The sequence below is a fragment of the Bufo bufo genome, chromosome 2, assembly GCF_905171765.1.
Source record: "Bufo bufo chromosome 2, aBufBuf1.1, whole genome shotgun sequence".
NCBI classification, from domain to species: Eukaryota; Metazoa; Chordata; class Amphibia; order Anura; family Bufonidae; genus Bufo; species Bufo bufo.
In genome coordinates, this window is record NC_053390.1 from 130,709,642 (window position 1) to 130,732,828 (window position 23,187).

A 23,187-nucleotide genomic window follows, 5' to 3' on the forward strand; every position below is an offset into this window, starting at 1 on the left:
GTTCCTTGGCGCACGTCCTTCCGCCCCCTAGGATCGCAGGGCATCATTCTCTGCCTCCTGTAGCCTCCTCCTCCTACTCGGCTTCCTCCTCCACTGCTTCCACCAGCTCATCCGGTCAGCCACACACCTTCACCACCAACTTCAGCACAGCCCGGGGTAAACGTCAGCAGGCCATTCTGAAACTCATATGTTTGGGGGACAGGCCCCACACCGCACAGGAGTTGTGGCGGGGTATTGAACAACAGACCGACGAGTGGTTTCTGCCGGTGGGCCTCAAGCCAGGCCTGGTGGTATGCGATAATGGGCGAAATCTCGTGGCAGCTCTGGGACTAGCCGGTTTGACGCACATCCCTTGCCTGGCGCATGTGCTGAACTTGGTGGTGCAGAGGTTCATTCACCACTACCCCAACATGTCAGAGCTGCTGCATAAAGTGCGGGCCGTCTGTGCGCGCTTCCGCCGTTCACATCCTGCCGCTGCTCGCCTGTCTGCGCTACAGCGGAACTTCGGCCTTCCCGCTCACCGCCTCATATGCGACGTGCCCACCCGGTGGAACTCCACCTTGCACATGCTGGAGAGACAGCAGCAGGCCATAGTGGAGTTTCAGCTGCAGCACGCTCGCGTCAGTCGTACTGCCGAACAGCACCACTTCACCACCAATGATTGGGCCTCCATGCGAGACCTGTGTGCCCTGCTGCGCTGTTTCGAGTACTCCACCAACATGGCCAGTGGCGATGACACTGTTATCAGCCTTACAATACCACTTCTATGTCTCCTTGAGAAAACACTTAGGGCAACGATGTTAGAGGAGGTGGCCCAGGTGGAGGAGGATGAGGGCTCGTTTCTAACACTTTCGGGCCAGTCTGTTCGAAGTGGCTCAGAGGGAGGTTTGTTTAACCCCTTAAGGACATAGGACGTACCGGTACGCCCTATTTCCCGAGTCCTTAAGGACACAGGACGTACCGGTACGTCCTGACTTAAAATCTGTATTCCGGCGCCCGAGGGGTTAAACGGAACGGGATTTCGGCTGAAATCCTTCAGCCGGCATCCTGTGACAACGCCAGGGGGGGTCATGTGACCCCCCCGTGTCGGCGATCGCAGCAAACCGCAGGTCAATTCAGACCTGCGGTTTGCTGCGCTTTTTGCAGTTTCTGATCCCCGCGGTCCCTGACCGCGGCGATCAGAAACTTTAGAGTGGCTAAAATCTATATTTTTCACCCCCCCCCTGCACCCCTGCATGATTTGATGCCGGCGGGTGGTGCGGGGGGGGGGTGTCGCATGCGGTGGGGGCGTTGCGGGAGGCGGGCGGTGCGGCAGGCGGGATCGCGATCCCCCGCCCGCCTCCCCATGAATGATCGTTGGCTTCTAGTGGGTATACCAGGGTGCCAGCACATTGCTGGCACCCTGGTATAAACGGCTGACATCTGTGCAGATGTCAGCCGTTTAACCCTTTCCATACCGCGGTCCGTACGGACCGCTGTATGGAAAAAGTTAACTGTCATCGGTCAGGGAGCTCCCTCCCTCTCCATCGGGGGGCTGCTGTGCCTTTGCAGCCCCCGATGGAGAGGGAGAGAGCCCCCAGAGAGCCCCCCTCAGCCCTGTGCTTACCCTTCCCCGTCTGCGAAGTTCTGAGCAGACGGGGAGGGTTACCATGGCAACAGGACGCCTGCTCAGGCGTCCTGCTGTCCATGGTGCTGAACAGATCTATGCTGAAAGCATAGATCTGTTCAGTGTAAGTAAAATACAGTACAGAACAATATATATTGTACTGTACTGTATTATACAGACATCAGACCCACTGGATCTTCAAGAACCAAGCGGGTCTGGGTCAAAAAAATGTAAAAAAAAGTGAAAAAAGTTAAGATAAAAAAAAATAACATTTATCACTGAATAAAAATTAAAAAAATAAAATAAACTACACATATTAGGTATCGCCGCGTCCGTAACGACCTGATCTATAAAATGGTCATGTTACTTTCCCCGCACGGTGAACGCCATAAAAATAAAAAAATAAAAACTATGAGAAAATTGAAATTTTGCCCACCTTACTTCCCAAAAAAGGTAATAAAAGTGATCAAAAAAGTCGCATGTACGCCAAAATAGTACCAATCAAACCGTCATCTCATCCCGCAAAAAATGAGACCGTACTCAAGATAATCGCCCAAAAGCTGAAAAAACTATGGCTCTTAGACTATGTAAACACTAAAACATGATTTTTTTTTGTTTCAAAAATGAAATCATTGTGTAAAACTTACATAAATAAAAAAAAAGTATACATATTAGGTATCGCCGCGTCCGTATCGACCGGCTCTATAAAAATATCACATGACCTAACCCCTCAGATGACCACCGTAAAAAAATAAAAATAAAAACAGTGTAAAAAAAAGCCATTTTTTGCCATCTTATGTCACAAAAAGTGTAATAGCAAGCGATCAAAAAGTCATATGCACCCCAAAATAGTGCCAATCAAACCGTCATCTCATCCCGCAAAAAATGAGACCCTACTCAAGATAATCGCCCAAAAACTGAAAAAACTATGGCTCTTAGACTATGGAGACACTAAAACATTTTTTTGGTTTTAAAAATGAAGTTATTGTATAAAACTTACATAAATAAAAAAAATGTATACATATTAGGTACCGCCGCATCCGTGACAACCTGCTCTATAAAATTACCACATGATCTAACCTGTCAGATGAATGTTGTAAATAACAAAAAAAAAAAACGTGCCAAAAAAGCTATTTCTTGTTACCTTGCTGCACAAAAAGTGTAATATAGAGCAACCAAAAATCATATGTACCCTAAACTAGTACCAACAAAACTGCCACCCTATCCCGTAGTTTCTAAAATGGAGTCACTTTTTTGGAGTTTCCACTCTAGGGGTGCATCAGGGGGGCTTCAAATGGGACATGGTGTCAAAAAAACAGTCCAGCAAAACCTGCCTTCCAAAAACCGTATGGCATTCCTTTCCTTCTGCGCCCTGCCGTGTGCCCGTACAGTGGTTTACGAACACATATGGGGTGTTTCTGTAAACTACAGAATCAGGGCCATAAATAATGAGTTTTGTTTGGCTGTTAACCCTTGCTTTGTAACTGGAAAAAAAATATTAAAATGGAAAATCTGCCAAAAATTTGAAATTTTGAAATTGTGTCTCTATTTTCCATTAAATCTTGTGCAACACCTAAAGGGTTAACAACGTTTGTAAAATCAGTTTTGAATACCTTGAAGGGTGTAGTTTCTTAGATGGGGTCACTTTTATGGAGTTTCTACTCTAGGGGTGCATCAGGGGGGCTTCAAATGGGACATGGTGTCAAAAAAACAGTCCAGCAAAATCAGCCTTCCAAAAACCAAACGGCGCACCTTACACTCTGCGCCCCGCTGTGTGGCCGTACAGTAGTTTACGGCCACATATGGGGTGTTTATGTAAACAGCAGAGTCAGGGCAATAAAGATACAGTCTTGTTTGGCTGTTAACCCTTGCTTTGTTAGTGGAAAAAATGGGTTAAAATTGAAAATTAGGCAAAAAAATGAAATTCTCAAATTTCATCCCCATTTGCCAATAACTCTTGTGCAACACCTAAAGGGTTAACGACGTATGTAAAATCAGTTTTGAATACCTTGAGTGGTGTAGTTTCTTAGATGGGGTCACTTTTAGGGAGTTTCTACTCTAGGGGTGCATCAGGGGGCTTCAAATGGGACATGGTGTCAAAAAACCAGTCCATAAAAATCAGCCCTCCAAAAACAAAACGGCGCACCTTTCACTCTACGCCCTACTGTGTGCCCGTACAGTAGTTTACGGCCACATATGGGGTGTTTCTGTAAACGGCAGAGTCAGGGCAATAAAGATACAATCTTGTTTGGCTGTTAACCCTTGCTTTGTTAGTGGAAAAAATGTGTTAAAATGAAAAATTTGACAAAAAAATTAAATTCTCAAATTTCCTCCCCATTTGCCAATAACTCTTGTGCAACACCTAAAGGGTTAATAATGTATGCAAAATCAGTTTTGAATACCTTGAGGGGTGTAGTTTCTTAGATGGGGTCATTTTTGGGTGGTTTCTATTATGTAAGCCTCGCAAATCGACTTCAGACCTGAACTGGTCCCTAAAAATTGAGTTTTTGTAAATTTCTGAAAAATTTCAAGATTTGCTTCTAAACTTCTAAGCCTTATAACATCCCCAAAAAATAAAATATCATTCCCAAAACAATTCAAACATGAAGTAGACATATGGGGAATGTAAAGTCATCACAATTTTTTGGGGTATTACTATGTATTACAGAAGTAGAGAAACTGAAACTTTGAAATTTGCAAATTTTTCCAAATTTTTGGTAAATTAGGTATTTTTTTGTGCAAAAAAAAATAATTTTTTTGACTTCATTTTACCAGTGTCATGAAGTACAATATGTGACGAAAAAACAATCTCAGAACGGCCTGGATAAGTCAAAGCGTTTTAAAGTTATTAGCACTTAAAGTGACAATGGTCAGATTTCCAAAAAATGGCCTGGTCCTTAAGGTGAAAATGAGCCCGGTCCTTAAGGGGTTAAGCAGCAGAGGACAGGTTCACAAGTCGCCAGCCAAGGCACTGTACTGGAGGACGAGGAGGATGAGGAGGAGGAGGTGGAGGGGGACGAGGATGACGCAAGTTCACAGCGGGGTGGCAGCCCAGGCCCATCACTGGTGCGTGGCTGGGGGGATACGGTGGACGATGACGATACGCCTCCCACAGAGGACAGCTTGTCCTTACCCATGGGTAGCCTGGCCCACATGAGCGAATATATGCTCCAATGCCTGCGCAACGACAGCAGAGTTGCCCACGTTTTAACGTGTGCAGACTACTGGGTGGCCACCCTGCTGGATCCCCGGTATAAAGACAATGTGCCCACTTTAATTCCTGAACTGGAGCGCGACCGTAAGATGCGCGAGTACAAGCGCACGCTGATAGAGGCGCTCTTGAGAGCATTCCCACATGTCACAGGGGAACAGGTGGAAGGTGAAGGCAGAGGAGTGGCAAGAGGTCGCCAACGCAGCTGTGTCACGGCCAGCTCATCTGAGGGCAGGGTTAGCATGGCAGAAATGTGGAAAAGTTTTGTCTCCACGCCACAGCTATCTGCACCGACACCTGATACGGAACGTGTTAGCAGGAGGCAGCATTTCACTAACATGGTTGAACAGTATGTCTGCACACCCCTCCACATCCTGACGGATGGTTCGGCCCCATTCAACTACTGGGTTTCGAAATTGTCCACGTGGCCAGAGTTAGCATGTTATGCCTTGGAGGTGCTTTCCTGCCCGGCGGCCAGCGTTTTATCTGAACGCGTATTCAGCACGGCAGGGGGCGTCATTACTGACAAGCGCAGCCGCCTGTCCACAGCCAACGTGGACAAGCTGACCTTCATAAAGATGAACCAGGCATGGATCCCACAGGACCTGTCCCTCCCTTGTGCAGAGTAGTCCTTATTAACTGCCTAAAACATGTCTTGTTGTGCTACGGGCCACTTCTTTATTTGATACAAATTTTATGAAACCCACAGTTGAATGAAACTCTTCTCTGTCTGGGCGCCGGGGCCTAACCAGATGAAAGTGGCCGGTTAAACTAACGGGTGACATGAAGCCATAACCTCTGCCATGCTACCTCTGTCTTCTGTCTGGGTGCTGAGGCCTAAGTCAAATAAAGCGGTCTTCTGCTGTGCTGGGGGATATGAAGCTAATCTCTGACCTCTCTCCTCTGTCTGGGTCCAAAGGCCTAAATCACTGAAAGAGGCCTTCTCCTGTGGTGTGTGATATGATGCCAGAATATGTGCTGTGGGGCCTCTCTCCTCTTCCTGGGTGCAGGGGTCAAATAAACTAAATTGTGGCCTACTCCTGTCGTGGCTGATATGATGCCAGAATATGTGCTGTGGTGCCTCTCTCCTCTTCCTGGGTGCAGGGGTCAAAGTAACTAAATGGTGGCTTCTCCTGTGGTGGCTGATATGATGCCAGAATATGTGCTGTGGGGCCTCTCTCCTCTTCCTGGGTGCAGGGGTCAAAGTAACTCAATGGTGGCTTCTCCTGTGGTGGTTAGTATGATGCCAGAATATGTGCTGTGGGGCCTCTCTCCTCTTCCTGGGTGCAGGGGTCAAAGTAACTCAATCGTGGCTTCTCTTGTGGTGGCTGATATGATGCCAGAATATGTGCTGTGGTGCCTCTCTCCTCTTCCTGGGTGCAGGGGTCAAAGTAACTAAATGGTGGCTTCTCCTGTGGTGGCTGATATGATGCCAGAATATGTGCTGTGGTGCCTCTCTCCTCTTCCTGGGTGCAGGGGTCAAAGTAACTAAATGGTGGCTTCTCCTGTGGTGGCTGATATGATGCCAGAATATGTGCTGTGGTGCCTCTCTCCTCTTCCTGGGTGCGGGGGTCAAAGTAACTCAATGGTGGCTTCTCCTGTGGTGGCTGATATGATGCCAGAATATGTGCTGTGGGGCCTCTCTCCTCTTCCTGGGTGCAGGGGTCAAAGTAACTCAATGGTGGCTTCTCCTGTGCTGATTGATATAAAGCTGATGGTTGTGCCATCTGACATGGTTGCCAGGGTCTGATTCAATGGGGGCCTACTCCTGTGGTGGGTGATCTAAATGCCTGATTCTCTGCTGTGAAACCTCTCTCCTCCGTCTGGGTGTAGGGGTCAAAGTCTTTCAAAGTCGCCTTCTCCTGTGCTGATTGATATGAAGCTGATGGTTGTGCCATCTGACATGGTTGCCGGGGTCCCATTAAATTGTGGCCTACTCCTGTGGTGGTTGATATGATGCCTGATTCTCTGATGTGGAACCTCTCTCCTCTGTTTGGGTGAAGGGGTCAAAGTAACTAAATGGTGGCTTCTCCTGTGGTGGCTGATATGATGCCAGAATATGTGCTGTGGGGCCTCTCTCCTCTTCCTGGGTGCAGGGGTCAAAGTAACTCAATGGTGGCTTCTCCTGTGGTGGCTGATATGATGCCAGAATATGTGCTGTGGTGCCTCTCTCCTCTGTCTGGGTCCAAAGGCCTAAGTCACTGAAAGAGGCCTTCTCCTGTGGTGTGTGATATGATGCCTGAATATGTGCTGTGGTGCCTCTCTCCTCTTCCTGGGTGCGGGGGTCAAAGTAACTCAATGGTGGCTTCTCCTGTGGTGGCTGATATGATGCCAGAATATGTGCTGTGGGGCCTCTCTCCTCTTCCTGGGTGCAGGGGTCAAAGTAACTCAATGGTGGCTTCTCCTGTGGTGGCTGATATGATGCCAGAATATGTGCTGTGGTGCCTCTCTCCTCTTCCTGGGTGCAGGGGTCAAAGTAACTAAATGGTGGCTTCTCCTGTGGTGGCTGATATGATGCCAGAATATGTGCTGTGGGGCCTCTCTCCTCTTCCTGGGTGCAGGGGTCAAAGTAACTAAATGGTGGCTTCTCCTGTGGTGGCTGATATGATGCCAGAATATGTGCTGTGGGGCCTCTCTCCTCTTCCTGGGTGCAGGGGTCAAAGTAACTCAATGGTGGCTTCTCCTGTGGTGGTTAGTATGATGCCAGAATATGTGCTGTGGGGCCTCTCTCCTCTTCCTGGGTGCAGGGGTCAAAGTAACTCAATCGTGGCTTCTCCTGTGGTGGCTGATATGATGCCAGAATATGTGCTGTGGTGCCTCTCTCCTCTTCCTGGGTGCAGGGGTCAAAGTAACTAAATGGTGGCTTCTCCTGTGGTGGCTGATATGATGCCAGAATATGTGCTGTGGTGCCTCTCTCCTCTTCCTGGGTGCAGGGGTCAAAGTAACTAAATGGTGGCTTCTCCTGTGGTGGCTGATATGATGCCAGAATATGTGCTGTGGTGCCTCTCTCCTCTTCCTGGGTGCGGGGGTCAAAGTAACTCAATGGTGGCTTCTCCTGTGTTGGCTGATATGATGCCAGAATATGTGCTGTGGGGCCTCTCTCCTCTTCCTGGGTGCAGGGGTCAAAGTAACTCAATGGTGGCTTCTCCTGTGCTGATTGATATAAAGCTGATGGTTGTGCCATCTGACATGGTTGCCAGGGTCTGATTCAATGGGGGCCTACTCCTGTGGTGGGTGATCTAAATGCCTGATTCTCTGCTGTGAAACCTCTCTCCTCCGTCTGGGTGTAGGGGTCAAAGTCTTTCAAAGTCGCCTTCTCCTGTGCTGATTGATATGAAGCTGATGGTTGTGCCATCTGACATGGTTGCCGGGGTCCCATTAAATTGTGGCCTACTCCTGTGGTGGTTGATATGATGCCTGATTCTCTGATGTGGAACCTCTCTCCTCTGTTTGGGTGAAGGGGTCAAAGTAACTAAATGGTGGCTTCTCCTGTGGTGGCTGATATGATGCCAGAATATGTGCTGTGGGGCCTCTCTCCTCTTCCTGGGTGCAGGGGTCAAAGTAACTCAATGGTGGCTTCTCCTGTGGTGGCTGATATGATGCCAGAATATGTGCTGTGGTGCCTCTCTCCTCTTCCTGGGTGCGGGGGTCAAAGTAACTCAATGGTGGCTTCTCCTGTGGTGGCTGATATGATGCCAGAATATGTGCTGTGGTGCCTCTCTCCTCTTCCTGGGTGCGGGGGTCAAAGTAACTCAATGGTGGCTTCTCCTGTGGTGGCTGATATGATGCCAGAATATGTGCTGTGGTGCCTCTCTCCTCTTCCTGGGTGCAGGGGTCAAAGTAACTAAATGGTGGCTTCTCCTGTGGTGGTTGATATGATGCCTGATTCTCTGCTGTGAAACCTCTCTCCTCCATCTGGGTGTAGGGGTCAAAGTCTTTCAAAGTCGCCTTCTCCTGTGCTGATTGATATAAAGCTGATGGTTGTGCCATCTGACATGGTTGCCAGGGTCTGATTCAATGGGGGCCTACTCCTGTGGTGGGTGATCTAAATGCCTGATTCTCTGCTGTGAAACCTCTCTCCTCCGTCTGGGTGTAGGGGTCAAAGTCTTTCAAAGTCGCCTTCTCCTGTGCTGATTGATATGAAGCTGATGGTTGTGCCATCTGACATGGTTGCCGGGGTCCCATTAAATTGGGGCCTACTCCTGTGGTGGGTGATCTAAATGCCTGATTCTCTGCTTTGAAACCTCTCTCCTCCGTCCGGGTGTAGGGGTCAAAGTCTGTCAAAGTCGCCTTCTCCTGTGCTGATTGATATAAAGCTTATGCTTGTGCCATCTGACATGGTTGCCGGGGTCTGATTCAATGGTGGCCTACTCCTGTGGTGGGTGATCTAAATGCCTGATTCTCTGCTGTGTAACCTCTCTCCTCCGTCTGGGTGTAGGGGTCAAAGTAACTAAATGGTGGCCTACTCCTGTGGTGGGTGATATGATGCCTGGTTCTCTGCTGTGGGACCTCTCTCCTTTGTCTGGGTGCTGTGGTCAAAATAATAGTAAGTGACCTTCTCCATTGGTGGGTGACTTGAAGCCTGATTCTGTGCTATGGGACCTCACTCCAATTAATATTGTTTAATTTTTATTTATTTTATGTTAACTCATCATTTCCCTATCTACATTTGTTTGCAGGGGATTTAACTACATTTTGCTGCCTTTTGCAGCCCTCTAGCCCTTTCCGGGTGTGTTTTACAGCCTTTTTAGTGCCCAAAAGTTCGGGTCCCCATTGACTTCTATGGGGTTCGGGTTCGGGATGAAGTTCGGGTCGAGTTCGGATCCCGAACCCGAACATTTTTCGAAAGTTCGGCCGAACTCGTCGAACCCGAACATCCAGGTGTTCGCTCAACTCTAATCAGAACATGAAACACAGACCAACGAAACCAAGGAGCAATGGTGAGGCTGAAAGGTTCAGAGATTCAATGAAGAGAACAAGGAAGCAGGGAGGCAACTGCGTATTCTCTCTGAATCCCCCTGAAAATGGGAGGATAACAGAATAGATCATATACACCTGCAGACTGAAATGCCCAACGGCTGATAAAAAGGAAGCAAAATGCTTGTAAAATCTAAAAGCTTCGGGGAAATGAACAGATCCTAAAATGGAAAGCTGGACACTGACAACAGCCAGGATAAAACCAGAAACCCATAAATACTGCTACATAGGGAACGCTACAATGGTAACAGAGGAATCAGAAAAGACCCCCTGGTAAGATACAGCATCACCGAGGAACCCCAGGGCAAGCAAAACAAAAGATGCTAGAGAATCCCTTAAGGCTCATCTACTTGATGATGTAAGTAACATAAGCTAGGAACACTCAAGGCAAGACATTTTTAGAGATACCAGAGAACTTATCTGGTAAGCAAAACATCAGATCCTGAGGAACACTCCAGGGATATCAAACATGCCTGATGGCAGTATGGCCTACAAAATCAATGCCAGAGTAGCCCAACGCAAACAATCTAATACTGCCTGGGACACCTCCTATGGAGTGCAATATAATTATGCCTTGGGCCCTGTGGATTGTAATATACTAAATACCATGAACACCACGTGGCATGCAAGTAACTTATGTCTGTTCTTGCTGCATTGAACCAAACCATTACATGGTTAGTATTTGCTGCAGCAAACAATACACCCTGTGCGCTCTGAACTTACTGGAAGCACCATTCACATTGCATGGCCTGTTTTTTAATATACATAGTGTAGGCTGAATCAATTCACATTGCAAGATCTGCACTTGCTGCAGGCACCATCTCACACTGCGTGGCCTGCACGTACTGCAGGAAACAATCCAATTTATGTAGCTTAAACCATTTCAAACTGCGTTGCCTGAATTTCCGCAGAAAGAGTGCACACTGTGGGAGATTTATCAAACTGGTTTTCCAGCTCCTTTGGAAAATGAAAGGTGGAATCTGATTGGTTGGTATGGGCAACTAAGCCAATTCTACTTTACACCAGTTTGATAAATCTCCCCCACTGAATGGCCTCTATTCACAGCAGGCACCAATTACACATTGCATATCCTATACTTACTGCAGGAACCACTTCACATTGCCTGGCTTGTACTTGCTGAAGGAACCAATCCCAATTACATGGCTTGTACTTGCTGCAAAGCACAATTCACATTGTGTAGTCTGAACTTGATGTGAGAAAAGAATCAATAGAAGCAACCATACCACAGGTATGAACTTGCTGCCAGAGAAATGCTGGCAAACTATTTGCCCTGTTACAGCCATAGTCCAAGATAAAACGAAAGAGAAAATGTGGGCACAACATGCAACTAACATAACAATGACGAAATGAAACACATGAGTGAGCTGAGAGAGAAGGTTCACATAGCACCAGTTATTAACTTTGCTAATTCCTAATATTGGCTGGTCCTGGGGTGGAGACTAGAGAACAGAATATCCCTCTTTGTGCTGCCTTTTGGGGAGAAATGTCACGCAGCTGTTACAAGAATTCTGACATGGCTTATTAGATCAGCGGGGTCCTGAGTGTCGGGTCAGCGCTTAGAAGAGGTCTAGCTGCAGCCCAGTCTTTATTCAAGTCAATGGGGCTGAGCTGCAATAACAAGCACAGCCACCATACAATATACGGCACTATGCTTGGTAAGCGCCCGGGAGGCCACCGCGAGACTCTGGGAATATTTAAATTGGCCACCAGCAACCTGTTCTAGAATGTGAATAGGACTGGTTGCCACTGCTGGCAGAGCTGCCTAGGTGAGTATGAGGGGATGGGGCCTCACAACACTGCTCTACAATAGATGGTAATGATGTCATCCTGTCTATAATATGCCATCATGGCTGAGCAGCCTGACAGGAAAACTCGCCAATATATAGTATATGCAAGTGCCTGAGTGTAGTGAGGCCGCGCTCCCTCACCTCCCTTAGGCAGTGGTGGCAACCAGTCCTCCTCACATTGTAGGACAGGTTGCTGGTGGCCATTTGAAATCATTCTCGGAGAATAACTTTAATCTACAAATGATTTGAAAAAATATTCATATATGACCAAAAGTATGTGGGCATATCACACCTATATGGCTTGTTGGACTTCTCAAACATGGAGCCCGACCCACGTTCACGCTTCTGGGAAGCCTTTCCATAAGATTGTGGCATGCCTGAGCATTAGTGAGGTCAGGAACTGATGTTGGACTCTCAATCAGACTTCCAATTCGTCCCAAAGGTGTTAAAGGGATTCTGTCATGACATTTGAGGCCTATAACCTAAACAGGTCTTTACTAATAACCTTAATCCGAAACTGTCCTTATTAAATGTGCCTGTGGCTCTATTAGCACATAAAACAGGTTTTTATAACCTGTCATTCACCTACCTAAGGTGCCCAGGGGACGTCGCTTCATACAGGGTGCCGGGCTGCAGCCATCGTCACCTTCCCACTAGAAGTCAACGCCCTCCCTTTCTATAGAGCCGCCTTCCTCACCTCAGCGCCGCCTCCCTCACCTCAGCACCGCCTCCGAAATCATCCGCTCCCTCAGCCAGATCCCACGCGTGCGCACTAGGTATAACCTGATGCGCCCGTGCGGACTCCTGGCAGCGGCCTCGTTGAGGGTAGTGCACATGCGCCGTCGGGCGCACTTCGCTCAAACCTGCCTTGACCGCCCTATTGCAGCCATCCTCTCACAGCCGCACGGGATCTGGCTGAGGGAGCGGACGATTTCGGAGGCGCCGCTGAGGTGAGGAAGGCGACTCTATAGAAAGGGAGGGCGTCGCTGGGCACCAGACGGAGATGGCTGCAGCCGGGCACCCTGTATGAAGCGATGTCCCCTTGGGCACCTTAGGTAGGTGAATGACAGGTTATAAAAACCTGTTTTATGTGCTAATAGAGCCACAGGCACATTTAATAAGGACAGTTTCGGATTCAGGTTATTAGTAGGGACCTGGCCATATGTTTAGGTTATAGGCCTCAAATGTCATGACAGAATCTCTTTAAGTGGGGTTGAGCCCAGGACTCTCTACAGGTCACTGGTGCTATTCCACACCAAATGTATCAAACCAAATTTTTATACACAGGGGCACAGTCATGCTGGAACAGGAAAGCGACTTCTCCAGACTGTCGCCGCTAAGTTGGAAGAATAAATTGCCTAACATTACCATTCATTATAAATAAGGGGCCTAGCCCATAGCCTAAGAAACAGGTCCACATGCTTAATATACCACAACATTTTACAGTAGGCTCTGTGCATTCCAGGAGGTAGTATGTTATTTTGGGCATCTGCTAAACCTAGATTCGACCATCAGACTGCCAGATAGTGAAACCTGGTGCATCACTATTGAAAGCAGGTCTAGTGGCACTGTACTTTAGGCTACATTTCACACAAACCAGTTTTTCATGGCCATTTTTGAATCCGTTTTGTGGTCATCTGGCCATTTTTAATGGCCGTTTTGCATCTATTTTTTGAACAACCGTTAAAAGCGGACATTAAAAATTGATGATTTTCATTGGCTTTTTTATTTTATTTAAATCCCAACCCCTGAAGTATACATAATGTCCACCTCAGTAGCCGGCAGCAGTAATAATGTTCCCCATAGTTCCCCCAGCAGTAATAATGTCCCCCAGAATGTCCCCCGTCAGTAATAATGTCCCACAGAGAGGCACCCAGCAGAAACAATGTGTAGGTTGTTATTTTAATTATATTTTTTACCCCATCCACTTGTACACGCAGAGGCAGTCATTCCTCTTTTGATGCTGAAGGACCTGCTCTCCCAGCATGATGACATCACCACGTGCTCCTAGCAATCATGCTGGGAGTGTAGGTCCTTCAGCATCAAGGCCTTTTTTCATTAGTGTACCTATTTTTAACAACTGTTAGATGGGTGCACTCCTGTCTAACGGCTGTTAAAAATTGTCCTATTGATTTCAATAGAGTCTGTCTGGCCATGAAAACTGACAAAAATAGGACAATTCCTATTTTTTTGCAGCCGCTATTCACTGGCCAGTAAACAAATGGCCATGTGACTAGCCCCATTGACTTCAATTGGTTCTAAATGTGGCCGTGTGACGGCCAGTACAAAAATGTTTGTCATACATATGAATGTAGCCTTACACCACTTCACCTGACTTTGTGCTTGGTGATCTTAGGCTTGTATGCAGCTTTTCCAGCATAGAAACCAACTCCATGAAACACAGTAATTTGGAAAGATGTCCAGTGTGTCCACATATTTTTGGCCAAACAGCGTGTCTGCCTACTACTTCTATATACTATTTTACACACATACATATTGTACATTTAACATTTCAATTTCACAGGGTCCATGTTGCAGGGTACGTTGTACCAATAAGTAGATATTTGTATCTAAGAACTCTCTGATTTAATACATTTGCAGCAATGATGGAATAATTATTGTTTTCCTCCTAGGTGCAGTATGCTGCTTATGTAGGAGTGGGTGGTATCGCATCTGTTATCCGGTTGATGTTTGTAGGGTTCCTCTTTTTGGTATTAACCAAATTCAGTTTTGGCCGGAAACTTCTGATAAAAGTAAGTATGGTTTTGTTTTTAGATGTGTTGTGTTGTTCCACGTAAATTGCTTGTTCCTGTTAAAGGGGCTGACAGAGATGGAGGACAGAGCACGCAGGAACAATTTGAGAGTGGTGGGATTTCCTGAAGGTGTGGAGGGGGAGAACCCCACGGATTTTGCACAAAAATGGCTGATAGAGGCTCTGGGGGCTAGAGGGGACACCGCTGCGCTCCGTGTGGAGAGAGCTCACAGAATCCCGTTTAAAAAGCCCCTACCCGGAGGCCCCCCTCGACCCATCCTGGTTAGAATTGTATGTTCGAGTGATAGAGATTGGGCGATTCGGCGTAAGAGGGAATTACAGGATATTGATTATAATGGAAACCAGATACAGATATATCCTGACTTCTCTAGGGACACCCAAAACAAGCGCAGGGAATACTACGACATTAAGAAAAGATTACGAGAGATTAATATTAAATACTCCATGCTGTACCCTGCAAAATTAAGAGTGGTGTATAGGGACACGGTAATGTTTTTTTTTTTGATAAATCCAGAGAGGCCCTTGAATGGCTGGACTCTGTTAAAGTATAGATAATATGATGCCGGGGTGGGGCTGAGGGGTGGTGGTTGGACGCGGTGAGATGGGGGGGGGGGGGCGCTGGGTTGCGGGCCCATGGACGGATGGGTGTAATGTAAGAGGTTGACAGGATGCTAGGCACCAGTGAACCAGTTTGGGGGTGGGGGGGTGGGGCATGGGTTTGGCAGGGGGGGGGGGATGGGGGGTGGGACCTGGCCTGGCTGCGGCTGCCCTTGGGGGGCGACGGACGCTTTTTCTACAGCTCACAGTATGACTAATAACAGAGTCATGATATGGAATGTACGTGGACTGGGTGATAGAACAAAACGAGTTGTGGTCTTTGATCTGATTACTCGGCACCTCCCCGCAATAGTGGCCCTACTGGAAACGCACGCTACACCTGATATCCCAGAATACCTAACTAAGAGATGGGCAGGGCATCAGTTCCATTCCGGCTTCTCGTCATATTCCCGAGGGGTTAGTGTGTATGTACATCAATGCATTGACTTTATCCTACTGGATCAGTCGATTGATAGGGATGGGCGATTTATCTTCCTTTATGCTCAATGGAACGGTAGAAGATGTGTCCTTGCTTTCCTGTACATCCCGCCACCATTTGCAATGACAGTCCTTAAGCAGCTGGCGCTTTTTATGCATAATGGGGAGCGGTCCCCGGTATTAATAGGCGGCGACTTTAACTGCGTACTGGACCCGGCGCTGGATAGATTTTCAGCTGCGGGGAAAAGTGCGCAGGGAAAGTACGCATTACTTCGAGGGTTTTGTGAGGAGATAGGACTAATAGACGTCTGGCGATGGCTTTATGGCAACAAACAGGTGTTCTCTTGCTTTAGTAAAGCATATAGTGCTATGTCCAGGATTGATATTGCCTTGGCCAATGGTGAGATGCTCGACTCCATTCTAAAAATGACATACGAGATCCATGGCATCTCCGATCACTCACCGATTTTACTGGTGATGAAGACCGGACAACAAGCTGGTATTATTAGATCATTTAGATTGAACGAGCACTGGTTAACCATATTAAATGATTCTGTAGGGATCGACAAAGAACTCCTACAATTTTGGCAAGAGAATATTGGTACAACACACGTTCACTATGTTTGGGATGCCATGAAGGCGTTTATCCGTGGGCTTTACTTTTCCAGAATAAAAAGGAAAAAAAATGAATTCTTTGAAGAACAAAAAAAGCTGGAAGCAAATATTGCATACTTGGAGGGTTGTATTCGAATACAGCACGATGCGAGCACACGCTCTAAGTTAAAAACGGCTAAAGACCACTATATAACCTTTATGAGGAAAAAAGCTCAGCGCCAATTATTTTTCATGGGGTATAAAGACTTCTGTGAGGGTGGCACACCGGGCAAGTTATTGGTTTCTATTATAGCGAACCAAAAGCCCCCCCAAAAAATTAGACAAATACTGTCGGGTGATGGGCGCAGATTGGAAAGAGGAGTGGAGATGGAGGGAGAATTTTTAAATTATTTTGGTAATTTGTATCGCTCCGGAGTGAAGGATACAGAGGCCAAGATAGACGATTACCTAGAACAGGTCAAGATCCCGGTGCTGTCGGACGTGGCCTCGGCCCCCTTGAGTGCCCCCATTTCCTTAGATGAGTTACAGGCGGCTCTACATGAGACTCGGGGCTCCTCGGTGCCCGGAGCGGACGGACTACCGTTTGGCATATATAAGAGCCATGCAGGGGTGCTCCTGCCTGGGCTGCTGCAGGTCCTGAATGAATCTAGTAAATGTGGAAAGCTGCCCCTGTCTTTGACAGAGGCAACGGTTACGCTGATCCTTAAGAAAGGGAAAAATGGCAACAGAGTTGAAGATTACCGCCCTATATCGCTGCTTAATGCAGACTACAAAGTAATTGCAAAGGTTCTCTCCAACAGATTAAAAAAAGTAATAACTGGCCTAGTCCATACAGATCAGACAGGGTTCATCCCTGGGCGACAGATCCAGACCAATATACGCCGGACCATTCTTAACATTCAGATTGGAGGGGGGGAGGACCGCTCCATCCTGTCACTAGACGCCGCCAAGGCGTTCGATCGGGTGGAGTGGTCCTTCCTCTGGCGCGTCATGCACAAGATGAATCTGGGTCAGGAATTTATTGGATGGGTCAAATTGCTATATAAAGAAGCAACAGCCAGAATTAAGGTTAATGGGGTGCTCACCCCGGCCGTCTCCCTAAAACGGGGGACACGGCAGGGATGCCCCCTCTCTCCACTCCTCTTATCAATTTTCATGGAACCCTTCGCCTGCAGGATACGGGCTGAATCTTGTATAGTGGGGTTTGGGGGGAGAGGGACGGATGATAAGATCTGCCTATATGCAGACGACGTGCTGCTTTATCTGAACGACGGATGGAGAAGTGTCCCAGACGTTATGTGGATAGCAGAGGAATTTGGTAGAGTTGCTGGATATGAGATAAATTGGACAAAATCTGTTCTCTTCCCCCTGAATCGGGTGCCTCCCTTGAATGATCTTAGGGTTAGAATTATTGCTCCAACAGACCACTTAGACTACTTGGGGACAAAAATTAGTAATACCCTCAGGGACTATAATACACTAAATATCACCCCTCTAGTCGGGAAAATAAGGGAAAAAATAAGGGTATGGCAGAAACTTCCGCTTTCACAGATTAATAGGATCGCTTTGATTAAAATGGTTCTGTTGCCTTGGATATTTTACACGGTTAGCTCCTGCCCTGCCTGGATTGACGATAGTGTTTTTAATTTGATTGATCGACTGATAAATGACTTGATATGGGGCAGAAAAAGGGTCCGTATTAAGCTACAATACTTGTGAATGGCTGCAAGTGATGGCGGCCTAGGCCTGCCCCATTTCCAAATCTACTACTTGTGCTCACAACTACAGTGGTGCGTCAATACCGGGGATGGAGTACTATTATCCCATATTTCAGGGCAATGTCAACAGCATACATATAATATATTCAGTATATTGGAAGCCGGACTTCTGGAGCGTGCAGATATTTGTTGCCCCATAGGGGCCGCGCTACAGAAGACCTGGAACAAAATCAAGGTACTTATCCAGGCCCCCCAAATTGTGGATTTCTCCCCGCTATGGGATAACCCTGCGTTAACAGAATTTCTGATACTAAACGAAAATGATTATTGGACTCGAAGAGGTATCACGTTATTTTCACATACAGTGGGGGAAATAATTATTTGACCCCTCACTGATTTTGTAAGTTTGTCCAATGACAAAGAAAAGAAAAGTCTCAGAACAGTATCATTTCAATGGTAGGTTTATTGTAACAGTGGCAGATAGCACATCAAAAGGAAAATCGAAAAAATAACTTTAAATAAAAGATAGCAACTGATTTGCATTTCATTGAGTGAAATAAGTATTTGAACCCTCTAACAAAAAAAGACTTAATACTTGGTGGAAAAACCCTTGTTTGCAAGCACAGAGGTCAAACGTTTCTTGTAATTGATGACCAAGTTTGCGCACATTTTAGGAGGAATGTTGGTCCACTCCTCTTTGCAGATCATCTCTAAATCTCTAAGGTTTCGAGGCTGTCTCTGTGCAACTCTGAGCTTGAGCTCCCTCCATAGGTTTTCGATTGGATTAAGGTCCGGAGACTGACTAGGCCACTCCATGACCTTAATGTGCTTCTTCTTGAGCCACTCCTTTGTTGCCTTTGCTGTATGTTTTGGGTCATTGTCGTGCTGGAACACCCATCCACGACCCATTTTCAGTTTCCTGGCAGAGGGAAGGAGGTTGTCGCTCAGGATTTCACGATACATGGCTCCGTCCATTTTCCCGTTTATGCGAATAAGTTGTCCTGTGCCCTTAGCAGAAAAACACCCCCAAAGCAAAATGTTTCCACCCCCATGCTTGACGGTGGGGACGGTGTTTTGGGGGTCATAGGCAGCATTTTTCTTCCTCCAAACACAGCGAGTTGAGTTAATGCCAAAGAGCTCTATTTTGGTCTCATCAGACCACAGCACCTTCTCCCAGTCACTCTCTGAATCATTCAGGTGTTCATTGGCAAACTTCAGACGGGCCTGCACATGTGCCTTCCTGAGCAGGGGGACCTTGCGAGCCCTGCAGGATTTTAATCCATTGCGGTGTAATGTGTTTCCAATGGTTTTCTTGGTGACTGTGGTCCCTGCTAATTTGAGGTCATTAACTAACTCCTCCCGTGTAGTTCTAGGATGCTTTTTCACCTTTCTCAGAACCATTAACACCCCACGAGGTGAGATCTTGCGTGGAGCCCCAGAGCGAGGTCGATTGATGGTCATTTTGTGCTCCTTCCATTTTCGAACAATCGCACCAACAGTTGTCACCTTCTCTCCCAGCTTCTTGCTAATGGTTTTGTAGCCCATTCCAGCCTTGTGCAGGTCTACAATTTTGTCTCTGACATCCTTGGACAGCTCTTTGGTCTTTCCCATGTTGGAGAGTTTGGAGTCTGCTTGATTGATTGATTCTGTGGACAGGTGTCTTTTATACAGGTGACTAGTTAAGACAGGTGTCCTTAATGAGGGTGACTAATTGAGTAGAAGTGTCTAACCACTCTGTGGGAGCCAGAACTCTTAATGGTTGGTAGGGGTTCAAATACTTATTTCACTCAATGAAATGCAAATCAGTTGCTATCTTTTATTTAAAGTTATTTTTTGATTTTCCTTTTGATGTGCTATCTGCCACTGTTACAATAAACCTACCATTGAAATGATACTGTTCTGAGACTTTTCATTTCTTTGTCATTGGACAAACTTACAAAATCAGTGAGGGGTCAAATAATTATTTCCCCCACTGTATATACACGAAAGGGAAAATTTAATTAATAGGGGAACTGTTTCAACAGACACCAATAACTGCATTAGAACAATACAGATACTTTCAAGTACAACACGCATTAGCATGCACGCTTAAAAATATACCCTCTATAGTAGCCACTCAGAGGTTTTTATTATTTTGTTACAATATAGTCGGGAATAAAGTTAAGATTTCACTATTATATAGGAGATTTATTGAGGAACTAAGTACGGTCACTAAATTTAAAAGTGTAGATAAATGGAAGGTGGATATTGGGGAATGTAACTCTTCACAATGGCGGGAAATATATCAAAATATCAAGAAGGCTTCGCCTTCAAAAGAACACCGGATGACACAATTTAAAATTATACACCGTTTATATGTTACCCCGAGTCTTTTATCCAAAATGTATAGTAACAAGGGACAAGAATTCAGTTGCTTGAAATGCTCCCTGGTAGCCGCAGGGTTAGTACATATGCTGTGGGACTGCCCAGTTATTAAGCTCTTCTGGGGCAGTATATTCCAGGCGATGGCGGTACAAAGTGGGAATAGCCCCCCCTTAACTATCCAAGTAGTGGTGCTTGGACTCCTCCCGGCTGAGTACAAAAAAAGATCTACCAAAAATTAACAGGCTTATTGGCTGAAGGGATTATTATTGGCCAAGGTAATAATCATGAGACAATGGGTGAAAGACAGGTCGCCATCAATAAATGAATGGCAAAGCTTAATGACACGAATAACCGATTTTGAGGGCATGAAACGGCGCGGGGTGAGCTATGCCACAGAAATGGCGTATAGATAGGGGAAATGGCGAGAATGGAATACCCTGACTGGAACTGATGATTACCCACCCGCGGTGGCTATGTCATAATACCAAACAAATAAATTGTCGCGCATTCTTAAATAATGAATACCAACATAACATTCCATATTACATAGGATCTGATATTATGAAGGTTTGAAAAATACCCAATAGAGGGGCATGAGCGCCCTAACGCCCCTCGTGGCGGCCGTACCAGGCCAGGTACGCTGGGTGGGGGGATGCACGGGGGGTTTTTGGAACTCAGGGGCAGGGATGGGTTTTGGTTCTGCTACATGTGACAGAGAAGTGATATTAATTGAGGGTACTTTGGGACTTAGATGCCTTTATATGTATATACGCTGTTTAGCATCGATGCGATGCATTGCTTTAAATGTACCTGTTATATGTACCCATCCGCTGTGACCAGATAACTTTTTTTATATTGGTTTCATTAAGAAAAACAATAAAGATACTCAAAAAAAAAAAAAAAAGGGGCTCTCCCATTACAAAGATTTATTCTCAATTTACAGGATAGGGGATAAGTGTCTGATCAGCAGGGGTCCACTCCTGCTCCATTGAAACAGTGGTTTGGACAGCTCCTACCTGATCTTACAGTTATGCAGTTGGTAAGGGGACAACCCCATTATGGAAATGTCTTTAGGGAAAATAAGACGGACCCTACTAAGTAAACTGAACATTTGCCATTAGAGAGCTTAGTATTTATTATATCAGAAAACAGACATATTCAGAAGTGCTGTATAAACCTCACAACAGTTAGATACATTTTAAAAATAAAAATGTCTACATACTGTTCATACTGCGCATTTTTTTTTTTACCAATTACAAAGATGTGACTAAGCTGACCTAGCGCTTTCTTAGCTTCTCTTGTGCCAATAACACTTGTGTTCTAAAGTCTGCTGTGGTATATGGGCTTTGAAGTCGTGGTGACTGCCAAGAACAGTATCCGATTTCATCTGTAGTTTTTACTCGGGTAGAATCCAATAGTAAAAAAGATAAATGGCCTGCTTCATTTGGCTCCATATTACAGATGGTATTATGCCATACATGCATAATATAGTGCTATATTTAGAACAACGTCTGGTGGCACATGCAGAGAGTCCGTGTGCCTTTGTACTACTCTGCCCAGTACATGAGCCCACATATCTTAAGAGCCTACAGGATTCATAGATGTATGGAAGACTTTTATTAGCAAAAAGTGCAGTAAAAATTTGAATAAACTTTTTAATTGATCGTTTTCATTGATTTCTGTCTTTCTTAACAGTACCCCACATTCTTTTCTTTCGGCTTTTTCTCTAAAGAAGGACCAACACAGAAACAGGTAATGTACCATTCAGTGATTTATTTTTTTCTGTAGGAAAATGCATGACAATAAATACAGACTTGGATTATGGATTCTGCTGATGGGGAGGATTCAGCCGTAGAGGACGTAGGTCACAACAATGAGCTTGCTAATGCAGTTGAATGACCACATTCTCAGGCCCTAGCTAAGATCTGATTACTTTTTGTGATTTTACTATAAATCATTTCTATTGTAACAGGCCAGAGTATACCCACAGTCCAGACTATTCCTGGGGATAAAGTGGCCAAGGCTAATTTATACTCCGGGGTATATATTGGCCTAGGCCAAAATATACCCGGGGTATAAATTAGCCTCGGCCAATTCATACCCCTCAGGCCATATTATACCCCCATCAGTAGGATTATGTGAGTATACACAAGAATTATTTAATTTTGTAACATTTTATTGGGGATTCAGCTTTGTCTGGTAAGTTAAGTGAGAAATCTCACTGACTTAAATTTTAAAACTCTAAGCACACAGACTTTTATTACTTCAACCAGAAAAACTTGACCGTTCATAATATAATAAAAGTCATAACATCTTAAAACTTCAACTTCTAAAGGTGGCTTTACATGAGGCGATTATCGGCCGAATGTTTATGGGTCACCCAATCAGCGCATGACATATCATACACTGATCAGGTGACCCCAGAATCCCAGCGGGCATAGGAGACAGTGCAAAATTCAAAAGTTGCAGCCAGAGAAGTGAGAAATGGAGGTTGGCAGAGACATGGGGGAGGGCCAGGACATGCTGGGCGGTGACTATTTACATTTTTTTTTTCTCAGTGATTTTTCATTAGCGATAATTTACTTATCGCTCAATGCAAGGGACAACTATCCGGGACAACAAAAATCACCCAATAGTCGTTCCGTGCTTTCAGGATATGTCAACCAATCCATGGAGTCACCGACATTTGTGTAGATGATGATGTCGCAACTCAACAGATTCGCTGTGGCCATGATCTCTGCATCAGTTGCTCAGATTCCATCAAGAGACATTCCAGAGATGTTCACATATTCATTCACATTTTGGTTCAAGTAGTCAAGTAGTCAGTTTTCATGTGGTGGATGACTTTATATCGGAGAAAGGAGTGGTTGTCCTCTGTTCCTGTCAGGATGTATTTGATAGCCCGGAAGTAGCAGTTCCCATCACCTTTGGTTTTATATGTGTGCAGTGGTTGTCCAAGGTTCCTTGTGCATCCATAGTGTACAACCCTACCAAACGTAAGGCCAAGAGTGGTGCTAAGATACTTCCTTCCTGAACTTGGTAGTGAGTTGAAAGTCTTAGTTTGCTTGTATCTGTAAAGA

General features: G+C 45.9%; 1 protein-coding gene across 1 annotated transcript in view; it reads left to right on the top strand.

Annotated features, from left to right (window-relative positions):
• The window catches only part of LOC120992503 (saccharopine dehydrogenase-like oxidoreductase), a 117,934-nt gene that overhangs the window by 62,086 nt on the left and 32,661 nt on the right, over positions 1-23,187 (top strand). The window contains exons 8-9 of the mRNA XM_040421518.1: positions 14,236-14,355; positions 21,803-21,859. Coding sequence (XP_040277452.1) covers positions 14,236-14,355; positions 21,803-21,859 — 177 coding nt within the window. The remainder of the gene's footprint in view (positions 1-14,235; positions 14,356-21,802; positions 21,860-23,187) is intronic.